The 12,931-nt window shown below is 47.3% G+C and overlaps 1 protein-coding gene across 1 annotated transcript in view; it reads right to left on the reverse strand.

Annotated features, from left to right (window-relative positions):
* PDZRN3 (PDZ domain containing ring finger 3) overlaps window positions 1-12,931 on the reverse strand; it is a 252,182-nt gene that overhangs the window by 10,279 nt on the left and 228,972 nt on the right. Inside the window, exons 4-5 of the mRNA XM_045992155.1 lie at window positions 10,685-10,932; window positions 7,827-7,914 (exon numbers count right to left, since the gene is read on the reverse strand). Coding sequence (XP_045848111.1) covers window positions 7,827-7,914; window positions 10,685-10,932 — 336 coding nt within the window. The remainder of the gene's footprint in view (window positions 1-7,826; window positions 7,915-10,684; window positions 10,933-12,931) is intronic.

Below are 12,931 nucleotides of genomic sequence, written 5' to 3' on the forward strand. Positions count from 1 at the left end.
TAAATGTGGACATCAGTTCATGCTGCTATTGGTGGGAGGCTTTTTTTCCTCTGTACTTTACTCTTCTGAATCTGCCAGTTCCTTTCAACAAATCTTTTATAAACAGGGAGGAAACTTTTTTTTTTAAAGATTTTATTATTTATTTATTTGATAGAGAGAGATCACAAGTAGACAGAGAGGCAGGCAGTGAGAGAGAGGAGAAAGCAGGCTCCATGCTGAGCAGAGAGCCCGATGTGGGACTCGATCCCAGGACCCTGGGATCATGACCTGAGCCGAAGGCAGCGGCTTTAACCCACTGAGCCACCCAGGCACCCCAGGGAGGAAACTTTCTTAGAACAAGATGTCAGGCTAGAAAGGAATACATCCTAAAGTGTTGCTTTAAAATAGTTTCACCTGAATTTCTGATACCTGAATCATAGATAATCCCTTATGCTGTCCTTGAACACATTTTTATATGCTGCTATTAACCTCATACGTGATTAGCACATCAATAATAGATTTCCAACACACTGCTGGAAATGACACACAATACATGATGGTCAACATTCCCACATTTGTGCATGGGAGATGAGAGATTTTCATTACCAGATCTATTCCCAGTTAGCAATACTCTGAGAGTGTAGGGCTCCCTACCTCCAGCACAGACATTTAGCCAACACTACATTTAGCCTTTATATCCCATTGGAAATCCTCCCAGTACAGACTGTCACGGCTACAGTCACATTCTCACTTTGGTCAGATTTGATTTAAATACTGCAAAAGCTGAATTCCATCCTTGACATGGATGAGAAGCTGGCTCTGGCATCACATGCATGTGCGTGTGTGTTCACACACATACACACAAACACACACACACACCATGAGAGGGCAGAGCACAGGAGGAGCCCACTCTTACCTGAAACGCTTGCCCTGAGTATGTTAAAGCTTTCTTTTCCACCCACAATTCCAATTGGCTGTGAAGCAAACTTTAGGACTTGACTTTTAGAACAGATTCAAGAATGGGAGTGTAATTCTAGTTTAGGGACTGGTCCTCTGGACATAACCTTCTTTTTTTTTTTTTTTTTTTAAGATTTTTATTTATTTATTTGGGAGACAGAGATCAGAAGTAGGCAGAGAGGCAGGCAGAGAGAGAGAAGGAAGCAGGCTCCCCGCCGAGCAGAGAGCCCGATGCGGGGCTCGATCCCAGGACCCTGGGACCATGACCTGAGCTGAAGGCAGAGGCTTTAACCCACTGAGCCACCCAGGCGCCCCTGGACATAACCTTCTATCTTAGAAGTGGTCTGGTTTTAAAAATGATGAGTGGTTGGGGCGCCTGGGTGGCTCAGTGGGTTAAAGCCTCTGCCTTTGGCTCAGGTCATGATCCCAGGGTCCTGGGATCGAGCCCCATATCAGGCTCTCTGCTCTGCGGGGAGCCTGCTTCCTCCTCCTCTCTCTCTCTCTGCCTGCCTCTCTGCCTACTTGTGATTTCTGTCTGTCAAATAAAAAAAAAAAAGAGTACTTTAAAAAAAATGATGAGTGGTACAGGATAGACTTATCCTGGTATTACATTTCTAAGTGGTGGGAAAGGAAAGGAAAGGTTTGCTCCAGGTTTGTTCTTTACATTGCTATTAGAAAAGGTGGCTTGGCCTAGAATGTCTCCTTGTGTTACCTGATCTTCTGAGGAACACTAAACAAACACCGGAAAAGTTTCACTTAGAAGGCATATGGTACAACTTAGCTCTGGTCACTCAATTTCTAAGGGATGGTTCAACATTGGAGCAAGAGCCTAGATGCTCATAGCTAGGCAAAGAGTGAACCATAAAAGGTTTTCAGAAGCTCTTCGAAAACAACACTCTAAGAACTGCTACTGTCCTAGCTGTGTATAAATCTGAGTTTTACCTTGGTTGCTCATCAAGATTATATTAAGGCAATAGTTGAATCATGAGTTTTGAAGTAAAGAAAAGCCCAATGTAGTGTGCACAGTAGGTCCCTCAGAACTGAATGAAGAAGCTTGCAATTCCAAGGCAGAAAAAAAAAAAATCCACATGAACAACCATCCTGGCGGGGCCATGAGCAAGCCAGGCGACCTTGGGAAAGTCACTTCACTTCTCTGAAATGTCTCAGCTCTTCTACAGTTTCCCAATCAGATACGGTATATTTGGGGGCCTGAGCAGACAATTCTCCGAACTCCCTGGCTGGCTTATAAATTCTCAACGTTGCATTCTGCCTCCAAGCTAAAGGCAGAGTCTTACCCAACTGAGCACATCACTGAAAGCTTAGAGGTTATCAATACATATCTGTCTGTGATGATGGAGATAAGATTTCAAAGAAGACCATTAATCAAACTGGTATGAATAATGTATTAGCATTATCTGGATTACAGCTCCCCCCCCCACTGGTGTCCTGATGCTTACTGGCCTAGATGGACTCTTGGATAAAAATGAACTGCTAAGCCTGACATTTCAGATGAAACTGAAACGATAGCCCAATTAAGAGAATTAATGGGGCCATTCCACCTGGGTGATTTCAAGCTTTCTGTTTCAACGTCAGCCACTTTAATCAGAGGGGATCCCAAAGACTAATTTCAGTGGCTTATCCCACACCAGGAAGACGGGTCACTGCAGCATACCTCTACCTTATCGGTTCAGAACTGCTGTGCCGACGTCTTTAAATCATCTCCACTCTTTCTGTGTCTGTGCATGGGGCGGGCTACGTGCAACACAGAGCTGTCTCTAGAGAGGCTGCACTTCCCTTCGAGAACCTTCACTGGAGATAAGGTAAGGAGGCATTTATTCCTCCACTCCACAAATGTTTACGGGGTACCTGCCATGTGCCGAGCAGTATCCTAGGCATGAGGAGTGGACCCACGAATGAGCTGGACAAGAGCCCGGCTCTCATGGAACTTCTGTTCTACGGGAGGAGACCAGTCACTAAGTAGGAAATGGCACTGTTGGGGTAGGCATGTCCTAGACAGAGTGGCTGGAAAGCTTTTCTGGAGGTGACCTATGGACACAAGATGGAACCAGGCGGGGCCATGCTAGGATCTGGGCAAGTGCCCTGTGGGCTGAGAGCAGAGCAGGCGGAAGGTCCTGGTGTGCAGACGGTAGCACAAAGAACGGGCAAGTACCGGCTGTACTGGGACTAGGTGAGGAGGCCGACTCCGTGAGGGCAGGGCTGACCAGGGAAGGCTTCCTGGAGGAGTTCTCGAGCTGCACCCTAAAGGCTGAAGACAAATGGACAGATCGGCTGGGGTATCCTGCATCATCTCTGGCATAATCCCAATTCCCTAGTGACCTACTTAAGTTACTTGATGAAACCAGGTTTGGAGGTCATTTTAGTCTCCCTGTTGAAACTGTAGCTCTTCTTCTCTTTTCTCACCCCAAAATGACATCATCAGAACACAACATAGGTGAGGGTAGTTTCACAGCTTGGAAGGGCCGGGGGCTACCGATGAACCGACTGGGAAATTAACACGCCAGATTAAGGAAAAAGCCTTCTTCAAACATCTATTTTCTTTCTTAATTGCCTCCAGGAAGATCTAGAGCAGGTGTTCAGTACCTGAAAATTTATGGGTAATTATGTGGCTGCTCAACCCTTGGGCATACTTGGGTATAATCCTTTTAGCTTTACACAGTTTCACAATAACAGGGATTTGACACTTACCTAAATATGATCATTTTGTGTGCTTTAGAAGACAGAACATCTGTTTTTCTCTGTGCATTTGCTTCTATAATATCCCAACACACTCATATATTTTCCTCCTATATAATATCCATGGAACTAGTTATTTTTCAAAAGGTGTGGATGTTCATCTCATCCAACTTGGACGGCAAGTGTTGTGTTGAGACTGACCACCTAACTCAGAACAGGCCTGCTATTTTTGTAATCTAACCCCAGAGTCGGGGGGATAGAAGAGGATGGAACATAGCAGAGACAGAGTGTGGACTGCTCAATGAAACCTGGTGAGAAGCATGAATGACAGGTACTTGCCAATCTCCCTAAAAACTGGGTCTGCTTTAGGAAACTCTGTTCTTGGCACTGGGGTTCGTTTGAGCATCTGGGAGCTGACCAGACTACCGTCCGAGGACGTGCCTCTGCAAAGGGGCAAAGTTTTGGAGGTACACTGTTCTCTATGGGAGAGTGCCTCTTGGGAAGGGGCCACACTGAGCTTCCGAGAGACTCCACGCCCTCACCACAGGACTCAGGATGGGCCTCTTATCCCAAACCGCCAGGTTCACTTTGTGAGATGTGCTTACTTAACAAAATAACCTGGTGACATCTCAGCTAAGGACCAAAGTCCAGAGGTGAAAGCAACCTTCCTGCCTGGCATGCACACATGACCATATTTTGGCTTTCTTAGGAGAGGGCGAGCTCCTGTCTAATAATCCTAAGGGCTTAGGAACTGTGAGAGATGTGCGCTCCTTAAAGGCAAGCAGGGTGGTGACTTCCTGATTTTGCATTTCCAGCTCCAGTGTATTCCGTGTAACAGATGATCAGTGAAAACAGCCAAGTCGAAATGAAAATAATCATGGACGTAAAGTCTCATGGCATTAAAGGTCTAATGTAAAACACTCAGCAAAAAAGAAAAGAAAAGAAAACTGGGGTTTCAGGGAAAATTGCAGAGAGACCTTTTCGGAACAGGCACTTTCTACTATCAAATTTTACTTTGTTTGCATTGCAAAAAAAATAAAACACTCAACTGATTTTCCAAATACTTGGGGTTGTTTGTCTCTGCTTTTTACTCATGAAAAGAAAGAAGTCTATACAGAATGGAATGCACAACCAAAGCCCTGCTGCTTTGCCCCATGAGCAAATGGAAACTTGGACTTTTTTACCTCTAGGTGGGGCCCCTCCAACTTGAGTGTACACGGAGGCACTTGGGATCTTGTTAAAAATGCAGATTCTGACTCAGCAGGTCTGAGGGCCAAGACTCTGCATTTCCTGCCATCTCCCAGGGGATGCTGTGCCGGGCCTGGCACCACACTTGGAGAAGCAAGATTCTAGGGAACTGTTTTAGAGTAGCTTCTACCAAAAGCAAGGTAGTTCATGCTCAGAAGGTTACCACCTTTAGGAAGATGGACTCCGTCTGGGCTAGTCTGAACACTTCTTTGACACTAGATGATCTCCTGAGTAAGAGAGGAGGGCTGGGGCGAACCGGCCCCAGGCCCCCCAGCCCTCACCCGGCACCACCGAAGATGCACACCAGGGTTTGGTAACACTGCCTGGGGTCCACTGTAATACTGTAGAACCTTTTATTCATGGCAGTTGATGCTGATTTTCTGTCTGAGGCAGTCATAGCGCATTGCCTTTAAAATAAATTCACCTTAGTTACAATGAGTTGAGTTGGGTTAAAGCAGAACAGAAAACAAACAGGGATCCTAGTGGTATTCAGATACAAGAAAAAAACTATAGGGCAGAATGGGTCAAATGGGGCAGGTACTGTGGGAGCTCTGTGACCTTCCAGAAAGCATCTGCAAGCTCTTTTAGACATAAGCATTTTTCCAGGAAGAAACCCTAGGTTCCGTCAGGTTCTCTGCAGCATTAGACACTAAAATAGATCACTAGCATGGACTTGAGTTTAACAAAGTGTCCATGACTTACCAAGTCTACACCACACAGCCAATCCCTGAACAACATGGGTTTAACCACGTGGGTCCACTTACATGTGGATTGTTTTTGATAAATACAATACTGAAAATGTATTTTTTCTTTTCTCTGGCTTACCTGACTATAAGGATATAGTATGTGTTAACTGTCTATGTCATCGGTAAGGCTTTTGGTCAACAGTAAGCTAATAGTTAAATTTTTGGACAGTCTGAAGTTAGATGTGGATTTCTGACTTCACGGGGGTCAGCCCTCCTAACCCCTGTGTTGTTCAGAGGTCAGTCAGAGTCTGAAAATCTAGCTCCTGAGATATTTTATAGCTTTTTAAAGACTTCGACTTTATCACAGTTACATTGATCATCAAAATGTAGTGTTGTCCTATAACTATTATTAAATAACCTTCCTCTTGTAAAGCCCTATTCCAGAGAACACTAGGCCCAGGAAATGCTAAGAGGTAGTTGGCCAAAGAGAAGTTGTTCGATCAAAAAAAAAAAAAAAAAAGTTGGGGTCATTTTGTCTATTATATCTGTTCCCTTTCATAGGACATTTACCACGCCCTTGAACATATCCAGGACTGAGAAGTCCTCTGGAACCCAAATCTGTTCACTGTGGTTCACTCAGACATTTCCCAAACACAGTTGATGTGGAACCCCATTTGCACAAACTGTGTGTTCGTTAATATGTGAAGAACTAGTGTCCTGGGGGAGACACTGGCTGCTCCATGAACTAGCCCTAAAGTTGGGGAAATGAGAAATGGTAAACGATAGGCAGAATCGCTGGTTTTCGGAAAGGCACAAGGCTACATTTCACACAGCATCAGTCAGTGGGCGGCCAGCGCTGCAGTCTACGGGGACAGTGTGCAGGAACGGCAGCAGTCTTGAATCACAATGACCACTGTTCCACAGTGACCACAGGCATTTAGCGGGAAATTCAGATTTTCCAAACAATGCCTCTGAGCCCATCATGGCTCTACTGCCAAGAACACCGATCCGTCTGTGCCAGGCTGCAGGGAGCAGCCAACTGATCCCTGTCCTCTCTTCTGGCACAAAACCCCTCTGTAACCGTAAAGGAGAGCTTGAGGATCACGACCACCTTCCACTCGTCCCCCGCCTTGGTCACTGCCCTCCAACCTACTCCACTCACAGCAACCCGTCAGCCTCACGCGTGTTGGTGGGATGGCCCGGACGCACAGCGGGCAGCCACGGTTGAGTAAAATGTTACTGGACTTTTCCTGGCTGGACGTCCGATGGAGCCGCAGGGCCTACCCCCGACATCAGGATTCTTTCCGAAAGGTCCCTGATTATCCTAGTCTGTAAAGTCAGTTCTGAAAAAACGCTCTTATATTTTTCGAAAACACAGTGGAATACAGGAACCACTGTTTGCCCAAAAGTATAAATAAGCACATCCTGAAAGGGGACTTTGCTCTATTTTCCATCTCTCTTATTAAAAGACAAATGAGAGCTGGAACTCTGTAAACGGAGGTCGACTAGAGGAGGTGGGCCGGGGGCTGTGTGAAACAGGTGACGGGCACAACGAGTGCACTTCCCAGAGGGGCCCGGAGTAACCTACAGGACTGCTGAGTCATACTGTGGACACCTGAAACGAACACAACACCGTATCTTAGTTATACTTGAATAAGGATAAATTTAAAAGCCCTTAGAGGCCGGTGTGACCTCAGACATTACCTAGATCACATCCGAGTCAGATATGGCCTCAACTTAAGCATAGTTTCGGATTACTGAATTTTTTTGAGCTTAGTGTTAGAAACCATCAGGTAAGCCCTTTTGTGTGGTGTGGGCGAGCACCCACTCTAATTATCCATCTATTCTTGCCTTTGGGTCAAAGTGGCGATGACTTCAAGAGGAGAAAAGGTCGGGGAGCCCCCTGCAGTTACAAGAATGGATGGAGTTTAGAGGATGTTGAGAGGAGAGAACCTGAGTTCCCAGATCCACAAAAGGACTTGCTACCCTATCTTTCAAGTGATTTTAATTTAAAGAAAACCCCTCCATTTCTGCTTTGGGATCAGACTGTTACGTTCTGTTTTGAAAGGGGAATGGAAGGGAAAAAAGAGGCAGGGAAGAAAAGCTGAATTATGCCTTTAAATGGCATGACTCCAAGTGGTTCTTCTGAAAGAAATCCACCCCTAGTGGCTCCTTCATTAACATCCATGAACTACATGTGTGCTCACAGAGACCTTGTTAGTCTTAGCAACGACTCCTAAATCGAGACAAGGACGTCCTTACCTCCAACTCTAGCTCCTCCCTGTCCATTTCCTGATGGATGCCGCCAATGTAGTCACTGGGGTCACAGTACTCGTGGGCCGAGGGATGCCTGAGAACAGAAGAGACACCTTTATGGCCTGCTTGTGGCTGAAAGTTGCTGCTTTCATTCTCCCCCAACCTCGCCGGGCCTGCTGTCATGCCGCTTCTATTCTCAGGGCCAGGGCACTGTCTTGCCCACATCCCCCTGTTCCTGCTGTGCTTCCCAGCAGCACAAGACCACCCCTGTTGAACACTTCCATCCTCCTTGGAGAAGATGCAGGGGACAGCAGGATTGCCTCTCCTGCTCCCAGTGACCATCCTCTCACCGACCAGTCCCGTGAGTCAACAGGCCTCCTGTCTCACTCAGTGTCTAGGCAGCAGACACACTCCTCTCTCCTGCTTATTGCTTCACTGTTAGATTTTGTCTTTGGGGAGAAAAGGCTGGACTTCAGGCAACACTCCATGATATGTGCTGGCCGCTGAGTCCGGTCCAAAGGGCTGGGACCAAAACTATGAGGCTTTCATCTAGGACAGTGTCTTTCCTAACTTCTGTGATTGTCCCATGACAAGGTAGGTTTGACATGAAACCCGAATATGCACATACATGTACATAATGACTGAACGAATGTACCTACATGCACATGTGAAATGCACCCATATTGGAGCTGACATGCATACACACCACTGCTCAGAGGACAGAAGCTTGAGTCTTTCTAGGACAACACATGTGAAAACCTGTTTCTAGAAGCCACGGCCTCTTTGGGACCTCCAGGAGCGGAGGCAGTGGGGATGGTAACAGGCTCGGTGAACAGCTCTGAGAGGGGCCAGACATGGCGGGAAGGCTTAGCCTGATGGTTGCCTGGGGACTCAGAGCATCTTGTCCTCAAAGGTCAGCACAGCAATCAATGGGCTCTGGTCTTCTCTCCCAGGCACTCAGTTTTGAAATACCAGATCAGACATGAATGGCCAAACAAGGGCTGGCTTTCAATTCTCTGGACCTATCTGGTAAATATCCTGCCAGCACTTGAGGGGCTTGTAGTACTGAGGATGCCCCTGGAAGGCCTGGGCTTTCAAGCATCACGTTAACACTCTCCTTTCCGTCCCGATGCGCACTCTTGCCCTGCTCTGACCTTGGGGCCAGAACCTGGAGAGGCCTGACCTCTGGACTCTACTGACATTTCTCAAGTTGCCCCTGGGGGGTAAGTCGTGTCATGTTAACTAGACTTAAGAGGAAATTAAGGGTTTGGCTTTTAAAAGGCCCATCATGGTGACAGTTCAACATCTGAGAGGCAGGAGTGGCTACAAAGCCCTCATCAATACTGAGAGGCAGTTTTGCTCTATAAACTCAAAGGACTGGCTTGAATGACTGTGTTCAGTGAATCAGGCGGTTCTTTCCCAGGAGCAACTGGGAGGCCACAGAAGAGTCGTGTGGCTGAGCACTGGCAGTTGAGGTCAGACAGACCTGACTTTCAGTCACTGCCAACTTACGCTGAGGAGAAGGGGTGCCTGTGCACTTCCCCACTGCACGGGAGGGGCCGTCGTCTGTGCACACTCCCCTGCACGCTGAGCACGGATGCCAGAGAGGGGAACCCCTCGTCCCCCGTCCCCACTGTCAGCTGCAGCTGAAATTAGTCCATCAGGCCTGAGGAATTAGCGCTCCTGGGACAGCCAGTGGGTAACACCATGGGATGAAAGGCAAGCCTCTGTCCAGAATCTGGAGGAACCACAGGGAATGTGGGCTCACTCCGAGTTACTATCTGAAACCCAACATGTAGCACCCAGACGTTCGTCCTGGGAGGGGTAAGATGCCCTTGGAAATAAAGCATCACGTCAGTGATCGGAAGCAGAAGCAAGACAGGAAGACCCAGGAGTGACTCTCCCGTTACCTAGAGAGACTCAGGTGGGGAAGTGGACATCCTGCCCGCACATAGGCAAAATCACACGCTACGAGCTCTACGATAAAGCGGACATCTTCTCAGAAGTGGTCTCTCTCAGAAAATTTCTCGCTCCTCATTTCTCCCTAGATGTTTCATCTCACTCACTCAATGAACGATTCTGCTCCCTCCTCAGTGCGTACCATATGTCATGCTGAGAACTTCCCACACATTACTTCCTCTAGCCCAAGTCCTACACACTGGGTGCTATCACCACTTTTCCTATATTTAAATGGAGATAAAGTAAATTGCCCCAGCTGCCCAGCTAGTTATCAGTGCGAACATCAGCTTCCATCTGACTTGAAGGCTCCGAGCTCCTCTCTCTCTCTCTCTTTCTCTCTCTGGCAGGAAGTAAGGTAAGAGGAGAGTCATGTGTAAAGTAATTCATTTGGGATGCCGGATCGCAGCTGTTACTTAATCGGTAAATGTGGTATTTATATGAGGCATGTGTGGGCTTATTAACACGGATCCAGGTTTGAAATGAGACCCAAGAAAGCGGAATGCACACCCTTCAGGGCTCTCTTTACACTCCCAACTCACTTTGTTGTCTGTTTAAGAGAACCATCAGCATTCCCTCTAGTTAGAACACAAAACCTTCACATCCCATTTGCGGTGATTAAATTTTAGTCTGAAATAACTTTTACGACATTTGTAAGTAATTTCGTTTTTAGAATATAATTTGAATAACTCTGCTCCAGGGCTATAATAAAGTAATTAATATGTCAGGGCAGTTTTGAGCAGGACTCAATTGATTGCCTCTATAAACAATAAAGTTAAACATGAGCAACTTGGAGGAAAATTGTAAGACCCGCTCATGTTTTCCACCACATGGAAGGGAAGAAAACAACTTCACTGCACTTCTTTACCGTGCTTAACGGATTAGTGCTACAGGACCATGTGACTTACTCCTCTGGCAGGAGATAGGGATCCAGCACAGGTGGGGTGGGAGAGGACATCTTGGTGAGCGCCATGATGTGCTCGAAGGTGATGTCAGTCTGGGTTCCCGTGTCTACCAGCTGCAACTCTGATGGAGGCGTGAACATTTTGGTCCGAGGCGTTCTCCTCAATACCTGTACCACAATGGGCTCTTTCGCGGTCTTGAAAGCTTCCACAGCCTGGTCATGAGTCGCTCTGGATAAGTCTTTACCGTTGACCTGTGGAAAAACATTGAGGGTGAGAGAGGATTATAGTCAAGCAGAAGCTGGAAAGACTGCGCTCCCGTGTAAGCAAGCTAAAATGAAGAACTTGACGGTGTCAGAGAATTCCCATTCTCCCTGTTTTAGGTTTCTTTCCTAATGCCTGGTGGGATGGGAGTGAGTTTGGAGGGATACAGATCTGGCATCAAATGATAAATCTCACAGTGGGGAAGGCTTGGCTTCCTACCGAATGTCTTTCACACGGTATCATCACCTGCTAATCTTGCCTGTGAGAGAAAAGAGCAGCCTCTGGGCTCAGAGCCTTTATCAGGCAATAATAGCTAACTAGAAATTAATTACATTGTTATGCTTTAATGGGCTCTATTATGTCAGGTGACATTAGCTTTGCTTTTACGGAAGTGATGTGAAGTTTCCTTTTTAAATAAATTGCTTTGCTTTTTTTCTCTTTTTTTTCAAAGTCAGTCTAAGTATTAAGTAAATGATAACCCGGGTGGTAGATGGACATGGCAGGTGTCAACGTGGTGCACGGACAGCTGGCATTCTGGCCGACATGTGGGGGACCATCGCTAGCTTCATCCGGTCTTGTTTCCCACCGTGCACAGCTTGAGCCGCGGCCGCTTCCCCCCCCCCCCCCCCCCCCCCCGCCGTGCCTCTACTTACAGCGTGTCCACAGTCCACCGCGGGACTGACCCAAAGCTACCACTTAACCCTTCCCTCAACACAGTCCGGGAAGCTGGCAGAGACAACGTTACGCTCATCTCCCTCCGCTAACAGCTGCAGACTGACCACACGAGCCCACACAGCTCGTTAGCGGTGGGTCACAACTTTGTACATTGGCCAGAATCCTGGATGCGGCATCCAACCCGCTAACGCAACGTGCTATCTTGAGCAAAGCTTACACAAGAGGAAACAGAAGCCAGAACCTTACTTGTAGAAAACGAAGTCATTCCAAGCAACCTCTTAGTCCAAGTCGGGAATTTACCTCGTCCTCCTCCCGTCCCCCACAGAGAAGGACTAGGATGTTGTGTTCCGGGAGTTTGGTAACGTCTAGCGACGACACTGCAGAAACGGTCCCCGGCTCAGAGTTCAGTATTATTCCCCAGGGGGTCGGCTTGCTTTGTAAAGTCAGATACAGAACGATCGTACAGGAACCATACTCTGTGGGCTGCACCTCTGCAAAACTCCCTGAGCTTCTCAACTCTCCGGAGAGCAACACTCACAAGCTCTTGTCACTTCACATAGGGGTTCCTGAGCATAAATCTCTTAGGCTGATACGCCATTGTTTCAATAGGCATGTTTTTCGTATTTATTTACAAATGTCAAAATGAACACTGAACCTTTTCCTGTCCGGCATACACTTCCTCCCCCTAAGCCCCCAGTATCTTGTACTTCAAAGCACAATGACAATTAGGTCCCACCTCTGAGGCAGAGAGCACGTCGGTTTCTCTTTGTCCAAGCAAAACACGAGTACTGATCAGGCAGCCGTTTTTCTATTTTTGCTAAGCCCCTCCACTCCGGCCCTGCAGGGACAAGAACTCTCAGGACCGCAGATCTTGTAAACAACTGCTGGGTTGAAGAATAGATGTGAGACTCTTTCCTTGTAATGAAGCCCAAGTGCATCAGGCCGGCGGAGATTATTAATGATCTGGAGTCAATCTACTTAAGTAATTTACTTGCAACACGAGGGACTTGGGTAGAACAAGAACTCTGGGCTAGGAAGTGACTCAAGTGCGCCAGGAAGTAGATGAACGGCTGAAAACACCGAACTCTTCCAGCTTCTGCCCAGGAGGAATGCGGACGCCAGGGGTGAACATCACAACTGTCTTCCCCCTTCTCCTTTGAGAAGAGGACAAACAGACACAAAGGAATTCTTTCCAGTTTCCAAACCAGAGGACCACATTGGTCCCCTCCTTGCTCAGAGCCCAGAATGCTCAGAGCCTGGGTTGGGAGGGAAGGGAGGAGGCGTGGTAGAACAGCGACTTGGAGATCTGTGAGA

Source organism: Meles meles, chromosome 20 (genome assembly GCF_922984935.1).
Source record: "Meles meles chromosome 20, mMelMel3.1 paternal haplotype, whole genome shotgun sequence".
Taxonomy (NCBI): Eukaryota; Metazoa; Chordata; class Mammalia; order Carnivora; family Mustelidae; genus Meles; species Meles meles.